At 32.1% G+C, this 16826-nt stretch overlaps 1 protein-coding gene across 1 annotated transcript in view; it reads left to right on the forward strand.

The window, feature by feature from the left end:
• Positions 1-2134, forward strand: part of LOC134726073 (low-density lipoprotein receptor-related protein 2-like) — a 106488-nt gene extending 104354 nt beyond the window's left edge. Inside the window, exons 22-23 of the mRNA XM_063590470.1 lie at positions 1207-1338; positions 2097-2134. Of these exons, the coding sequence (XP_063446540.1) occupies positions 1207-1338; positions 2097-2134 (170 nt within the window). The remainder of the gene's footprint in view (positions 1-1206; positions 1339-2096) is intronic.
• Positions 2135-16826: the final 14692 nt, after the last annotated feature.

Genomic DNA, 16826 nt, shown 5'->3' on the forward strand with positions numbered 1-16826 from the left:
AATTTACCGAGTTAAGTACAAGTGGAAAACATAGAGACGGGGGATGTGTCAAGAATACAAAAACTAGCTCAAATAGAACAAAAACAGATCACGATCAGCTGGTTAAATCATCTTTTCACCCTATGATAAGGAAAAAAATGAACTTTGGTTTGAAATGTAACTTTCAGTGCCAACTGATAGCTTTATGTAAGCTTATTTTTAAAATACATGGTGTCTATACAATAGAGTTTGAAATAAAGGGAGATTATTTAGTATTTCCGGTTTGAAAAATGTTATAATCTGATAGCTTACTAGACATTAATTAAAAACATATGTGATGTTAGTACTTTGACATAAAAGGGTATAACACTTGGCGTCCACTTGGTTTTCTCAAGGTGATTTCCAGTAGAAATTGTCAAGGACATATGGCTAGCAACATAATGCCAAAGTCCTACAACTTTATCATACGAAGTTAAAGGAAAGGTCGAAGTCTAGAACGTCAATATTGCATATGACTTGACCTAAATGTCGAGGACTAAATGCGTCGTAAGCTGTTTTTAAAAATATATGGTTTTATACACTTTCGTTGAAATAAAGGAAAATCAGTCATAACTTCCGGTTTAAAAAAATGTAATTTTGAGTGTTATATGATTGTTTACTAGACGTGTACATACGAAGATTAAAGAAAGGTCAAAATCTAGAAAACATATGCCCTCAAATCAAAAGAGACCAGTTCTGTGTTATGTAATGGTTAATAAGTTCTACCATCTCTTGAATAATTTCAAATATAAAAGGAGAGACTGCTAAAAAGGGAGAGGAAATTCAAGCCGGAAAAAATGAATTTTCATGGCGATTTCTTTTGCCTATATTTCATACCAGAAATCGAGCTATTATAGTTGTTGTTAGGAGAAATAGGGTATGTTTTTAAACGTTGAATACGAATATCAACTTCATTCATACTTAAGATAAAAAAAAGAAGCTAAGGGTTTTTTGTTAGCTGTTTTCGTTTTCGTTTTATTAATTTCGTGCATATGGCAAGGTGTGAATCGGAGACAATATGCAGGTTATTAAATGAGGAATAATTTTAGTTCTCGCTCATGGGCAATAATAAGGTGTCCTGTTATAACATAGGATCTTGGGCCGTCAATATATTTGGAATTACTGGAACTGCAATTGCATGATGTATATGTATTGTATATTAAAATATTTTTACAATATTTTTCACAGACAGAACTTGTCCAACTGGGATGTCTAGATGCTCCGAAAATGACCCACAATGCATATATGATAGTTGGTTCTGCAATAACCAATCAGAATGTGATAACAGAGCGGATGAAAGTCACAATAACTGCTTTAATCGTAAGATATTTAACTTGAACACATGTTTGCATAATGATATTAACTTGAGTATTTTTAAACTACACTATGCTTTGCATGTCTTAAAATAAACTTATTGACTTTAGATATGTTAAAAGGGACAGATTTGTCACATATCGACCTCATTTACATACTGTTTTCTTTTGGGTTTAATGGGAACGATCAAACCATTCTTACAGGAAAACTAACGGTCTTGTCTATATAAAAAAACGAGTTTTGATTTGTCAAGTTTGATAGGTTTCTGCCTCATAAAATAAAATGAATAGTCTGTATTATTATTTACACTTGATTTATTAACATATGTTGGCAATGTTCAAAGTAAACAATACAAACATGTATCAACTGGTTCTCATACTTTTTGAGATGTTGCTTGTTCTTGACTAAATTTCTCACAACTTTTTATTTGTGTACATGACAAAAAAAAACACGTTTGTATACCATTAATGTCAAATATTGATACGCGATGTAGTGTCCATAAACGAAAGAGAAGACCGTTGTTTGGAATATGTATCTTTTGTCCATTTATAAATGTGGTGTTGATTGTAGATTTTTTAAGACTTCTTAATTCAGTTTTCAATTGATCAGGAATAATGTTTCGTTGTAGTATACTTGTACAACGTTTCATCAAAATGCAAGAATTAGTCAAAACATAAGACCCCTTTTTCATCTAAAAAAGGCTGATAGTTTTATAATATATTGATTAGACATTGAAATATGTTCTTCTTAATTTATATTTTCAGGTCCAGAAGGATCCATTAAATTGCCGTGGCTTACATAGAAAGAAGTCTGATTTGATTTGACGTAAAAACATCTCGCTTTAGTCATATATCAAAACATTTAAAAAAAAAAAGACTTATGTGATGTGAACATCACGCCTTTTGTGGTATTTGTAAATAGTTAGGATGACAATTTAGTGTGTTCAAATCTTGTTTTAGATGTTATCATTTAATAATCAAAATATGAAATATTTCATGGACTTCTTTAATTGCAATCATGTTTATTTGTATCGTCTTGTCATCGACGTTACCAGTCACTGCTAACAGGTCTTCGTGACAATATGAACAGCAGTTGAAATTCAACACAATGTTTATAGTTTGTTTGTCCTTTTTGAGAACAAAAACACTCAAGGTAAAAAATAATCTATGTGAACTATGAAAATTTATATAGGATAATTTAAAGGTTTCTTAACGTCCTTTTTTGTAGCGTAATTTGGGTCTTTTTGTTATCCAAATTATAGTTTATGCACAGTTATGGCCAATGCTGCCTCCTTTGCTAGAGGTCGAAATAAAAAAAAAAAACATTTGTGTGCAATCACTATTTTTATCCGATCGAACTTCAAAGACAATTATGATTTTGAAATTGAATCAGCATTGTTCTCGTTTATTAAGATAAGTGTCGAAATTCAGTTATGTATGTGTAAACATGTGCACTTGTTAAATGTTACATATTTTTCTGCAATCTTTAATGTTCCTGTATTATTGTTTTTTGTTTAAAACTTTTAAATTTGCTTGCTAATATACTGATAAATAAAATACAAAAATAGCTATGTTAATTGATTTTCAGAAATACAATTGATTTTTTTTTTTGTAAACAAGATTTGAAAATCCAACAGAGAGAGTCGTGACAGTTGAATTCATACGTTCAAGAAAAATAGAGAATGATAGAAAAAATAATAATATCCACATACAAAAAACCAAACAAATGCATAGAAAACTATTGTACAAAGTTGTTAAACAACACTGCATTTGTCACTAAATTCCGTCGTAAACTCGTCGTATTGACAATCCTCAAACCCCAATCTTATTATGATACCAATTGTGTCGATTATTACAAGTGAATATGTTATGGTTTTATGATTATCAAAACACACTGTGTCTAAACCACATCGGGATTTTTTTTTGAACTCGATGGTATGTAACATTCGGCACAATGACTGAATATCAATAGACAGAAAAAAGATAGGTTTCTCCTTATTGTATTCTTTTCTAAATGATATCGAAGAATATGTTATAAGTTATATGGTTCGCTACTGAGCCCATACGATTCCATAGAGGGTTAGTAAAATCCATAGGAAGTGAGGCCGGAGGCCAAGTCCCCTGTGAATTTTTTTCACCCTCAATGGATCCGTAGGGGGTCCGTAGTTAACCGTATAACTAATTTATCGGACGCTGGTCTTTTCTGCGGCATTTTGTTGAAAAATAAACATTGACACACAACAAAATTTATAGATGACGTCGCCATTAACGCGTCATGAACCCCATATGAAACTTACTTACCCCATTGGTCTTATAGGGGGTCACCACGTGACGGCGTTTAACCAATGACAACGTGGTAATTCATCTGCGGTCCGATAAATACATATACATCTTTTTTTTCTATTTTGATATGCAATATTTTCAAATTCTTGTATTTGGTTTTGATGTTTTATTTGTTATTCTCGTGGTGTTTTGTCTGTTGCTTGGTCCGTTTCGGTGTTGTATCGTTGTTCTCCTTATGAGTTTTGAACAGCGGTATACTACTGTTGCCTTTATTTCTACAACCGTTCTAGATGAAGAAAAAAGGGAAAATGCACGTCAAAATGACGAATTGAGTGAACCTTGCCTCGAAATTGTTTAATTTCTCGTTAAATTGTTCACATTGTACGGAAAAAAGGTACGGGAAGATACTGACACGGATATTGCAAAACTTGTCATTATGAACATCTCAATGCTTGTATTTCTGAGTATGGAACGAAAGAAACAGGTCATGTCAAAATGGAACTTAAAATTGAGAAAGGAAATGGTGAATATGTCAAAGCGACAACCACCCAACCATAGAGCAAACAACAGCCGAAGGCAACCAATGGGTCTTCAATGTAGCGAGAATTCCCGCACCGTAGGTGTCCTTCAGCTGGCCCCTAAAAATATGCATAATAGTACAGTGATAATGGACGTCATACTAAACTCCGAATAATACACAAGAAACTAAAATTTAAAATCATACAAGACTAACAAAGGCCAGAGGCTCCTGACTTGGGACAGGCGCAAAATTGCAGCGGGGTTAAACATGTTTATGAGATCTCAACCCTCCCCCTATACCTCTAGCCAATGTAGAAAAGTAAAAGAATAACAATACGCACATTAAAATTCAGTTCAATAGAAGTCCTAGTCCGATGTCAAAAGATGTAACAAAAGAAAATAAATAAAATGACAATAATACATTAAAAAAACAACAGACTACTAGCAGTTAACTGACATGCCAGCTCCAGACCTCAATTAAACTGATTGAAAGATTATGTCTTCATCATATGAATATCAGGTACAATCCCTCCCGTTAGGGGTTAAGTACCATACTATCATAAAATATATGAGAAGAACATAACCCTTGTCATGCCAACAACTGTTTTTTAGAAACAAATGTGTTTAGTTCCGATGCTAAGACCCTATCAGTGAATCAATGTTAAAGCCAAAATATGCAATCTTTAATGACCTGACAACAGTATCGTAACTGTATCCTCTTTTAATAAGTATATTTAAAGGTTTTGTTAGTTTCTGAGGAGAATACTGACATTTTTGTGCTTTATAAAGAATATTTCCATAAAAAATTGGATGTGAAATTGCCGGTTTTGTCAATGATTATCACCCGTTTTTGTCATATATTTCATTATGCATAACCCGGTTTGGTAAAAAAAAAAACATAATCGCATTACATTATAACTAATAATTAACTTCGGTATTAAAAATGAGTTTTAACGAGAAATTATACAACTTTGAGGCAAGGTTCACTCAATTCGTCATTTTGACGTGCATATTTACTTATTTCTCCATTAAGATAAAACGGTTGTAGAAAATATTGCATATCACAATTGAAAATAGTTGTATATATAATATATATTCTTCGATATCATAAAATAATAATAAAATAAAAAGAAACCTTTTTTCTGTCTATTGATGTTCCGCCATTGTCCTGGATGTTAGATACCATCGAGTCCGAACAAATTTTGCCGGTGTGGTTTAGACACAGTGAAATATAGGTGAACAGTTTTGTGTCTTCTAATGATATAAATTTTCATGTTTATGGATATGCCATCTCATTCATATTTGAAGAATAGATGCAATCAACTTTATCAACATGTTTATTATGTTCAGTAACACTGTATGAATGAAATTATACCATTATAACTTATTAGCGTAATGTGAAGTATACGTCATTTTGGCAGTTTTTAAAACATATAATGAAATGTGTTTATCAATATGAAATGAACTATTGAACTGCATCATATTGAAGAATAGATGCAATCAACTTTATCAACATGTGTATTATGTTCAGTAACACTGTATGAATGAAATTATACCATTATAACTTATTAGCGTAATGTGAAGTATACGTCATTTTGGCAGTTTTTAAAAAATATAATGAAATGTGTTTATCAATATGAAATGAACTATTGAACTGCATCTAGACACTAAAAAAAGGATATATGAATCATGCACTCCACCAGAAGTCAAATTAATTTAAAATTAAAAAAGGCCAATTAACTCTAAAAAGTTTACGGAATTTAAATTATGAGAAATATACATGCTAGTGTAGACCCGTTGTAGTAAATATAACGCAGAGTTCACATTCGGATGAGCTTGGACGGTATTGTAGTAATTAGGACGAACATAAAGACATTCGATAACGGTCATATAGATATGGCACATTAGCGAAAATAAAAGAAAAGAATGAATTTAATTACAATAACAGAAGTGTCTGAAGGAATATTTTTATAGTTTTATTCTATTCATGGAACACATTGACTTCAGACATCGGATGATTTAAGCTTCCAACAAACACCTTATACAATTACAGCCTTCACCATGCACAATTACATACCTTGTAAAAAATCACTCGAAGTCAAACAAAAAATCTCTGAACCTAACATTATCAAGATCAGAGGAAGTGGTTTTCAACAGACTGTCATTCCAATTGGAACAATTGTGTCCCTCTTCTTGTCGACTTGTTTCTTGTTCATACATAAACTTCTCAGGCAAAAAGATAAGAAGTTAGCAATATCCTTTAACTCTACATTAACTCGCAATATAGATGATGTTTTTTCACTTAAAAATTTAAATGCAAATTAAAGAAAATGTTGAACGCATCTATCCCGTCAAACAAGAAATAAAGGATACAAAAGATACATTTAAGTCGGTCTCATAATATTGACTTATTAGAAATTGACAATGAGGGTCGGTTCAAAACAAAACTTTTCGACAAAAGAGATGATTTCATCTTTCCAATTGTGAACTTTCTATTTTTAAGTAGCAATATTCCAGCAGCACCTGCATACGAGGTATACATATATCTAAATTGATACGATGTTCCCGTGCTTGTATTTCCTTCCAGGATTTTCTTGATAGAGGGTTGTTTCTCACAAGGAAGCTATTAAACCAAGAGTTCTAAATTGTGAAGTCAAAATTATCACTTCGTAAATTTTACGGACGCCATCACGAGTTGGTTAATCGTATTGGAATAACCGTTTCACATATGATATCAGATATACATGTATTCCTTACGTCGTAACTATATCCCTTTCATGAATGTGACCTATTGAAATAGATTATTTCCCGGATATGTTATAACATGAACAACACGACGGGAGCCACGTGTGGAGCAAAATACGTTTACCCTTTCGTAGCACCTGGGATCACACTTAGTTTTTAGTGGGATAAGTGTTGCTTATTCTTTACTTCTACTAAAACACATCCGTGATATCGCGGGTCCGTGACTGAATTAAAGTATTTAACTATGCGTATTATCTGATAAAGTCGTACCGATTATAAGATGCACATTTTTCACTGCTTTAAAAAGCTTTCTGTTTGAACCCGTTGACCTGGAACTTATCAATTATTGGTAATATGACATATTTGGAAAACAAAGGTGCCTGAAATGGAGTATTTTTTAATCAACAGCATTGTCCAATATTAGTAATAAATAAAGTTGAATTATCTATGTCATTTTTTTTTTTTGTATTATAAGTCTGGATGTTAAGCAAACTGTAATTAATATCTAAATATATTCTGTGTGAAGCATTTACAAAAATCAATAAGCTGGCTAACTTCTACTTTTCTTTCAAAAGTGTTACACAATTTTGCCTTATATGGAACCGATTGTATTACATAATATAAATGTAATTCTTCTGTATAGAAGAGGGACGAAAGATACCAAAGGGACAGTCAAACTCGTAAATCTAAAACAAACTGACATGGCTAAAAATGAAAAAGACAAACAGACAAACAATAGTACAATGACACAACATTGAAAACTAAAGAATAAACAACACGAACCCCACCAAAAACTAGGGGTGATCTCATGTGCTCCGGAAGGGTAAGCAGATCATGCTCGACATGCGGCACCCGTCGTGTTGCTTGTGTGATTACAAGTCCGGTAAATAGTCTAATTCGGTAGGTCAAATTCATGAAAGGGAAGGGGATTGTAGTTACGACGTTAGGAACATATCCGATATCATTTGTGAAAGGGTTACTAGTATTCCATAACGGTCAACCAACTGGTGATGGCGTCCGTAAAATTTACGAAGGGATGATTTCGACTTCACCATTTGGAACTCTTGGTTTAATAGCTTCCTTGTGAGCAGTAAGCCTCTATCAAGAAAATCATGATAGGAAACGCAAGCACAGGAATATCGTATCAATTGGGAGATGAATACCCCGTATGCAGGTGCTGCTGGAATGTTGCTACTTAGAAATGAAAAGTTCACAATTGGAAAGCTGACATCATCTTTTTTGTCGTAAAGTTTTGTCTTCAACCGACCCTCATTGTCAATTTCTATATGTAAGTCAAGATATGAAGCCGACTCAACTGTATCTGTAGTATCCTTTATCTCCAATTCGATGGGAAAGATGCGATCCACATAGTCACCAAATTTTGAATTGTTTAGTGAAAGAACGTCATCTTTATAGCGGAAAGTAGAGTTAAAGGATATTGCTAACTTCTTATCTTTCTTCCTAAGAAGTTCCTGCATGAAGTCAGCCTCATGTATGTATAAAAAATGTAAACCCGCTGCATTTAATTTCACCTGTCTTCTGTCAGGATTATAATGTTCGGTAGTTGTCGTTTGTTGATTTGGTTTATAACTGTATCTCAATTCTCCTTTTTTTTTTATCTATATCAATGCGTTGGTTATCCCGTTTGAATGGTTTTACACTAGTCATTGAAGAGCCCTTTATAGATTTCTGTTCGGGGTGAACCAAGGCTCCATTTTAAAAACCGTACTTTGACCTATACTGGTTCTCTTTTACAGATTGTGATTTGGATGTAAAGTTGTATCATTGACACTCATACCACATCTTCTTATATCTATTAGGTTTAAAAAATGTATGCAACTAAATATTTTATTGGTAACCATGTCCAAAGTATGTTTTCTCTTCTATTAGAAACTTTATATATATATTGTAATATTCTGAAAATGTCGCAACAAAATTTAAAGGATAACTGAATATTTACCTTTATCGTAATATTACCATTATCAGAATGTATCAGTTATATCACGATTTGATTACTTTTTCAATGTTAATAAAGTCGATATATACATTGTAATACAATGTATGAAAAAGACTTAAAAGGAAATAACAGTGCATGCTATAATTTTTTATCATGTTACATTTATAAAATTATTTTTCACAGGGCAATGGAAATTTATCCTTTCTTTGCTGTGTGGTTTTTGACTGCAATAAGAGGTAAGGGATATGTATGCGAGACTAAGCTTAAATCATTATTTTCATACCATAACTGTTTCATGTTCAATTGCAAATACACTCGTATTTGGTCGAAGGCTAATCCATAAAAGAGGGACGAAAGATACCAAAGGGACAGTCAAACTCGTAAATCTAAAACAAACTGACAACGCCATGGCTAAAAATGAAAAGACAAACAGAAAAACAATAGTATACACGACACAACATAGAAAACTAAAGAATAAACAACACGAACCACACCAAAAACTAGGGGTGATCTCAGGTGCTCCGGAAGGGTAAGCAGATCCTGCTCCACATAACTGGAGCAATACTTAACTATTTGTGTCAACTTTTATTTAAATGCAAGGATTGCCGCATGCTAATATGCTACGAAATACTCTGTTATTCACCGATAAAACTACCTCCCATGGTTGCTGTGATAATATCAAAGGATCAGGAATTTTGTCAAGTCTTAATACTACCTTAGGATGCCAACGCAGTCGTCTTTGTTATCTTTCGTCCCTCTTTTATTACTTATATACAGACTAAGTTAGTACAATTTGTGAGGTAGCCTGTTTCGTCTTTTTAAACCAGTAAGGTACTACTCTTCACATTAGGAAAAGAGAAATTTCTTTCCTTTTAACTTTTCAATTATATGGTAATACTATGTAATATGTATTATATGATTACAAGACAAAAGGAATTATTTTAAGTCAAGAGTTAATATTAAATCAAAATAATATTAAAAGCATTTTATAAATTTAAGTATCCACATTCTACTTACGCATCACAATTGTTTGGCTTTTCTCGTTAAATTCAATATTTTTACTTTAAGTCATATCAAAGTACTTTTAGTTATAAAATGTGCTAGTGTTCATATTTATACATCCCTCTTTTTTAATCGACAATCATAAGAAGACTACTTCTTTTTAAAGGACTATCCTGAAAAAAAAGGATAACAAAGTAAAACAGTATCTATTCTACGGATGCCGTAAACGATGCAGTAAGTGCTTCCCCTTCCGGAGCACCTGACTTCACTCCCGGTTTGTAGTGGAGTTCGTGTTGTTTGTTATTCATTATTTATAACTGTTGATGTAAATGTCCTTTGTTTTGTTAGTCTTTTTTTACTCCTTGGTCATGATTGTTATTGTCTCTTCACCAAAAATTGACATTTATTATTTATACCAAAAATGTCATGCATTAAGATATGCTGTAATTAATAATTTTTATATCTAAACAGGTTGGTTGACAGACGTTATTCCTCCAGGAGAATGTAGATAATGTTCAGACGGTATTGGCTGTGTTTATAGATATCACTTCTGTAATGGTTGGAATAAATTTGACAATGGGGAGGATGAAAACGAAGATATCTGTAGAGGTACGAAGGTTAAATGTTTATCTGTATAATTAATCTGTAAATATTTATAAAATAATTGTGTAATGGCAAAATTCATTTCATCTTTTTGTAGGTTTTCGTGCTATTCATATTGATCTTTCCATTGAATAAACGAATTAACATGACTTATAAAAAAATGAAAATTCGTATTTTGTTTCATAGGAGGACAAGCTCTCTTTCGATTTTTTTTTTTTTTTAATGAATTATACTTCATGTTCGTATTACTTTTAATTATAATATGACGTGCTTCGTTCGCTTTGTGAACAAACCAATGCTATAAATCCAAAAAAAATTGTTTGCACCTGCGTATATTGATTTCTTCGGTTTTATGATTTTATCAAATCATCATGCATACATGTATATTCCCTAAACATAGATGTGAAATTAGCAGCCGGTATGTTATTCGATATTCGATATTCAATATCAAATCGGCTACATGCATTACTTAGCATAAAATTTAGTTCAAAATCATAACAAATTATAATATTTTTAAAATAACATTAAACCCATGATTTTCATGTTTGAGAGGAGTGAGAAGTAAGTAGGAAACCGTTTAATGACCTCTGCAAGTTGTCTTGAACACTCGTTGTCCTCGAATATATACCGTTATCAATGCTTGTGTAAGATGCATATTTGTCTTTATGTTTTATAGATTTTTATGAATGAAATGACATCGAAAAATTTATATATAACATTTCTTAAAACAAAAACATAACCGATCACTCTAGAAATATTCAGAAATACCAATAGAAACATACGGAGAGCCCCTTCAATATAAATATATAGCAACAACCTACCTGAGACCGCCTAAATGACGTGGAGACCCCCTGTTTTTTTTAATGTCCATGAAATTTGATAAATTAATATTAGGCGGATTAAAATACCAAGGGGCTCTCAATATAGTCCTGTGCCCTTTGTCCTGATTTCATCAATTTTCATGGACATTATAAGAACAGGGGGTCTCATCGTCATTTAAGCGGTCTCAAGTAGTTTTTCACTATTTATTTGGAATATCAAACTGGCACTTTTGGCCCTCCTTTAACATAGAATACCGGAAGTGTACCAACATTCCTTTAGTCATGTTTGTATCTATCCATTACCTAAATGTCTGCATATTAATATTAGAAAGATTGAAAGATCAAGGGGACTCTCAACATTGCCCTGTGCCCTTTGTCCTAATATTTTGACAACTTTTTTAGCTAAAAAGTGACAATATTTGACTTCCGTAGATATCGAAGATGACATTATTTTAATACAACCTTTATATGTACAGAGTATGTGAATTAATTGAATTTTATGGACATTGAAATACCAGGGGGAATCACTCTCATTTAAGCGGTCACAGGTAGGTTTGTGCTACATATTTTGTTTTTTGGACTTTCTATAAATTTATGTTTTTCTATAAATATTTCTAGAGTTTTTTTATTTTTTTTAAATATCATATAAAAAATGTACATAATTATTTGAAGTCGTTTTATGGATAAAAATCTCAATTTCATTAAGACAAATATGCAACTTAGAAAAAGGGTTGATATAAGATGACAAAGATAATCTATGCCAGCTTGAACAGGTCAGTAAACGATATCCTACGTGTCTTATCAATCCTCTTAACTATGAAAATCATGCTTTTAATGTTATCAAGTATTTTTTTTTTAATTTTCAGCTTTATTTTGAAAACCGAACCGACTGATAGCAGCAGGTTGGATATTGAACATCGAAAAACGAACTGGCGTATAACCTCTGATACTTCCTTAACTTTAAAACACTTTTAAACTATTAAATGGTGCACATGATGTTATTTCTTATTCTAATATGACGTCCTTATTACGCTTTGTTAACAAAGCCGTGTTCTAATGAGCACAAAAAATATGTTTGACACATGCGCACGGACTTACTGTTTATATTAACGTTATTTCCATCGTTATCCTTTTAAATATTTACATTTAAGCAGCTAATATAAACTTTTATTATATATTTTTATCAAACAACATATATTTGGTCTGCTCGTAGTTTTTAAACTTATCAAATATGAAATGTAATATACAGAATCTCCGGGGAGGACACGGGAACAGCCAAACAATCTTACGGTATTTTCGTTCGCTTCGACCTAAAGAAATACCGAATTTGTCCTATTAGAATCGAAATAATTCCTTCATGTCATGCTCTATGCTCATTTTAACATGGGTAGGCATTATATTTGATCACATTTTACACCTCGCTAACGCTCAGTGTAAAATATCGACAAATATAATGCCTACCCATGTTAAAATGAGCATAGAGCATGACATGAAGGAATTATTTCTTAAATTTATTATGACTGTAAAATGGTGACCAAAATGGTGTAAGATTCACTCATTTAGGATATTAATGTTACAACAATTGAGTAATTCGAGCTGGATAAACTATCAAATTGAATGTAAAAGTTTACAGTCTCCAACGATGCTTCAATTAGTCCTAACGTAAAACTTAGATTTATTCCGCGTTCAGGAGATGGACATAAAAAAACTTCTGTGTAAGTGAATAAGCTCCTAAAACCCTAAATGTGGCTTATTCTGTCAATTTTTGTGCATGGTAGAATCCTATTTCAAAAATGTTTTCATAAAATGAGATTTCAAGACTGCACTCAAAATATATATTTTTTTTTAAATTTTACTAAGATCACAAAAAAATGGTTACACGTGAGAGTACTAAAGAGGTTCAAGAAACATATACAGCTTCCCATATTAGGTGTGATACGACCATCGATTTTCTCTTATTGATCTTTGTTAAATTTGTACTTTTAGATAAAACATTTGCAGCATTTATAATGTTTCAAGAAAAGAAATACATTGCATGGGTAAAGTTTTATCATGTCCAGTAATTTAGAAACAATTCTTTCACATAACATTTAATTGCATATCAGAAAAAAAACATCATTCGAAGTTTATTTTTAAAATTTTACGCTTTTTAATCTATCTGCAACTTAAGTAACCATGCATCGTCGAGTCGTTTTCTAAAATATTTCTTAAAAACTCAAAATAAAACAATACTGCTGCTTTAAAAAAAAAAAGAGTAATATATACACCTGGAAAAAAGTATTGCAACACCAAATTAAAATTCAAATTAAAAAAATACTTTTTTATTTTTTTGTTAAATAATTTGTTGAAATAGAACTAGTTTAACATTATTCAAATATCACCTGAGATTAATCAATAAGTATCGACTCTATCAGTTCTTATCTGCACATGCAGCTACTGTACTCGTAAACCCTAAAACAGATGTTTTAATCCTCATTGTTTTCAGCACTTAAAATAACCAAGTTTATAAATTTATGTTATTGACACCTTGTAATTGGTCATCCACAACTCATAACTGCAGCAAGATGGCAGATATCCAGCATGAGGGAAGCAGGTATGTCGCTGTGATTATTGCACGTATTGTTGGTCATCTCCATTCCGCTATTAATCGTTTTGAGATTAAAAAGCAGGCAAGAAACGATGTTAAAGACCTTCCGAGGTCAGGAAGACCCCATATAACATCTGCTAGGGAAAATTAAGCATAATGAAGGTTGGTCAGAAAGAAACCCATTGCAAACAATACAATCCTAAAAAGGGAATAATGACCATACAGGAGCCTTTAAACCAGAACTGTTTAAGATCGGCTCATCGCTTCTGGTTATCGTGCAATAATACCATTTCGGGGACCTTTGCCTACGAACGGACACACAGATGCCCGTATCCAATATAGTGTAGAGCTCGCCAAAGTTGAAAATTAACGTCGTTGAGGAAGATCCATTGTTCCAATTGAATTCGGTTTAACTTTCTTGGCCCTATTGTAGCCAGAATTGGAACCATATCGAGCATATATTGGACACTATTGGGCGTAAAGTGCACGAAAGGACACCCCAGTTCAAACAGGTCATGAAATAAACAATACCCTTCGTCAAGAATGGTTGCTGCTAGCTAAGCAACAAATGAGTCGACTTATGGCAGGGATCAGAAGACGTTAAGATGCTGTTATCCGTTTGAATGGAAGCTGCGCACAAAGTACTAATTCTTTGGCGTATAACGATCAACCATGATGTGAACAATCACCTAAAGATAAATTTAGAAATGTCTGATATTGTCAAGTTCGACTACAGTAAAACTTGTAAAATGCATTTTTTGGCACAAAAAACACTTCATTTTGTTATAAAAAATTTGGTTTTATAAAACCTTTTTTTTCATACATTTTTTGTTCGTTTTAAAGCTAATGTTATCATTAACTTCGTTTCAATATTATTTTACAAATATTTTTTCATATTCCATACAAAATAAGAGACTGATTTTTCAAGTTTTAAAAAATCAAGGTGTTGCAATACTTTTTTCCATGTGTATATATGTTTATGACAAAGATTGAAAGGAATATTTGTTCTCGACTTGTTGTTGTATGCAACTGGATGTGACGTTCTATGATTTGGTAATATCATGAATATTACACCTGAAAACAATTTACCACTAGTTATTTAACATTTTTAACCTTATCAATTTACTTCCGTTTGATTATGCACTGATTTCTATTGAGATACAATTTTTGAAGTAGTATTATATTTGTTAACCATCTTTGGATTATAAAAACATAATCATAGCAATCTGATATTTATGATATTCAAATAAAAAAAATCACAGAAATTACTGTTGACAAAATTGGAACGATACAACCTTGGACATGGTTGAACAATTTCATCATAAAATGATACAGAGAAAAACAATGCTGAATACTCTATCGACAGTTGTATTCAAACAAATTTAAGAATATGTAGTTTGAGTGCCAATGTGACTCACCATCAAAGTCACAATTATAAGTCATAGTAAGGTCTAAACAAGAAGCATTTCTTATTAAAAGCAAATCAATGTTCAAATAAACAGTATATAACATTGTTTAACGTGTATAAATATTTTGCTAAAATGCTGAACTACCAGATATGTACTAATTGTCGGTCGATTTTGATTGCGAATGAAAAATGCCACGTCCGTCCTTGTTCTCGCCAAAAAAATCGCTTCTAAGTGATCAGATGAATTGACCACTTTTCAAATGCTTTGTAAAGTCTGTTCTTTTTGCTGGCCAGTAACACTTCTACTAAACCAGATAGGGAGGTGTTTACTAAATAGTTTAACTACATAACATTATGTGTTGCCTGTCCAAATATTCAACGATTGTTAATGGTTGCTGTATTTCATTTGTTTTCTTTATGTTTTGTTCATACATAGGGTCATCATTTTGATAGTTTGAATTCATTAACATTAGTCACATAAGGACATTTAAGGACCTCTTTTCGTTATTGGGTTTGCTGATGAAGACCATATGTAAACCTATAGGTGTTAACTGATATGTCATTTAGTCCTTGGTTGAGTCTTGTCCAATCAATACAAACCATATTTCCTTTTTAAAAAAAACAAATCAAATGTGTTCCTTTAGATTTTCAGTGCCTATCAGATCATGTTAAATGTGCTGATGGCTTACAGTGTATTAGAACGACGGACCTCTGTGATGGATCTACAGAGTGTAATGATGGATCGGATGAAAGTAAAGATACGTGTGAAGGTCTGTATATTCCAATTTTGGTTCTATGTATATCATTCTTTTACATTTAGGTTGTTCTGTGTATTTCATTGAATAATTGTCAAACCTATAATTTATTCTTTGACTAATTTCAATTTTGTATTTTTATATCTATATTGTATGGACCTATCTTTCTGATATTGCCTTTAAACTATTTTTTGTACACTTACTTGAAAGCTATATGTTAAATTTGGTACTGCTTTATAGCTATCTGACACATTTGTGCATTATGAGTTTCTATTTAATATTTTTTTTAAAGTCAGTACACAATGGGCTGTCCCAAAATGCTTATATTGCTGAAATTCAATTGTGAAAATTAAAATGTGTTATTTGTTAAAGAAAGGAGAAGACATAAATTAGTTCTGTAACATAACCATGATAACAGAAATGTAACATTTTTCAGATATTTTAATTATGGTCAGTTTTATACATAACCTGATCAATGAAAAACACCACTGTCGGAAGACTTATAAATAACCTGATCGACGAGAAATACCATTGTTGGAAGACTTATACATAACCTGATCAAGGAAATACAATACTGTCGGAAGACTTATACATAACCTGATCGAGGAAAACACCACTATCGGAAGACTTATACATATCCTGATCAATGAAAAATACCACTGTCGGAAGACTTATACATAACCTGAACAATGAAAACACCACTGTTGGAAGACTTATACATAACCTGATCAATGAAAAACACCACTGTCGGAAGACTTATACATAACCTGATCAAGGAAAAACACCACTGTTGGAAGACTTATACATAACCTGAT

Source organism: Mytilus trossulus, chromosome 7 (genome assembly GCF_036588685.1).
Source record: "Mytilus trossulus isolate FHL-02 chromosome 7, PNRI_Mtr1.1.1.hap1, whole genome shotgun sequence".
Lineage (NCBI taxonomy): Eukaryota > Metazoa > Mollusca > Bivalvia > Mytilida > Mytilidae > Mytilus > Mytilus trossulus.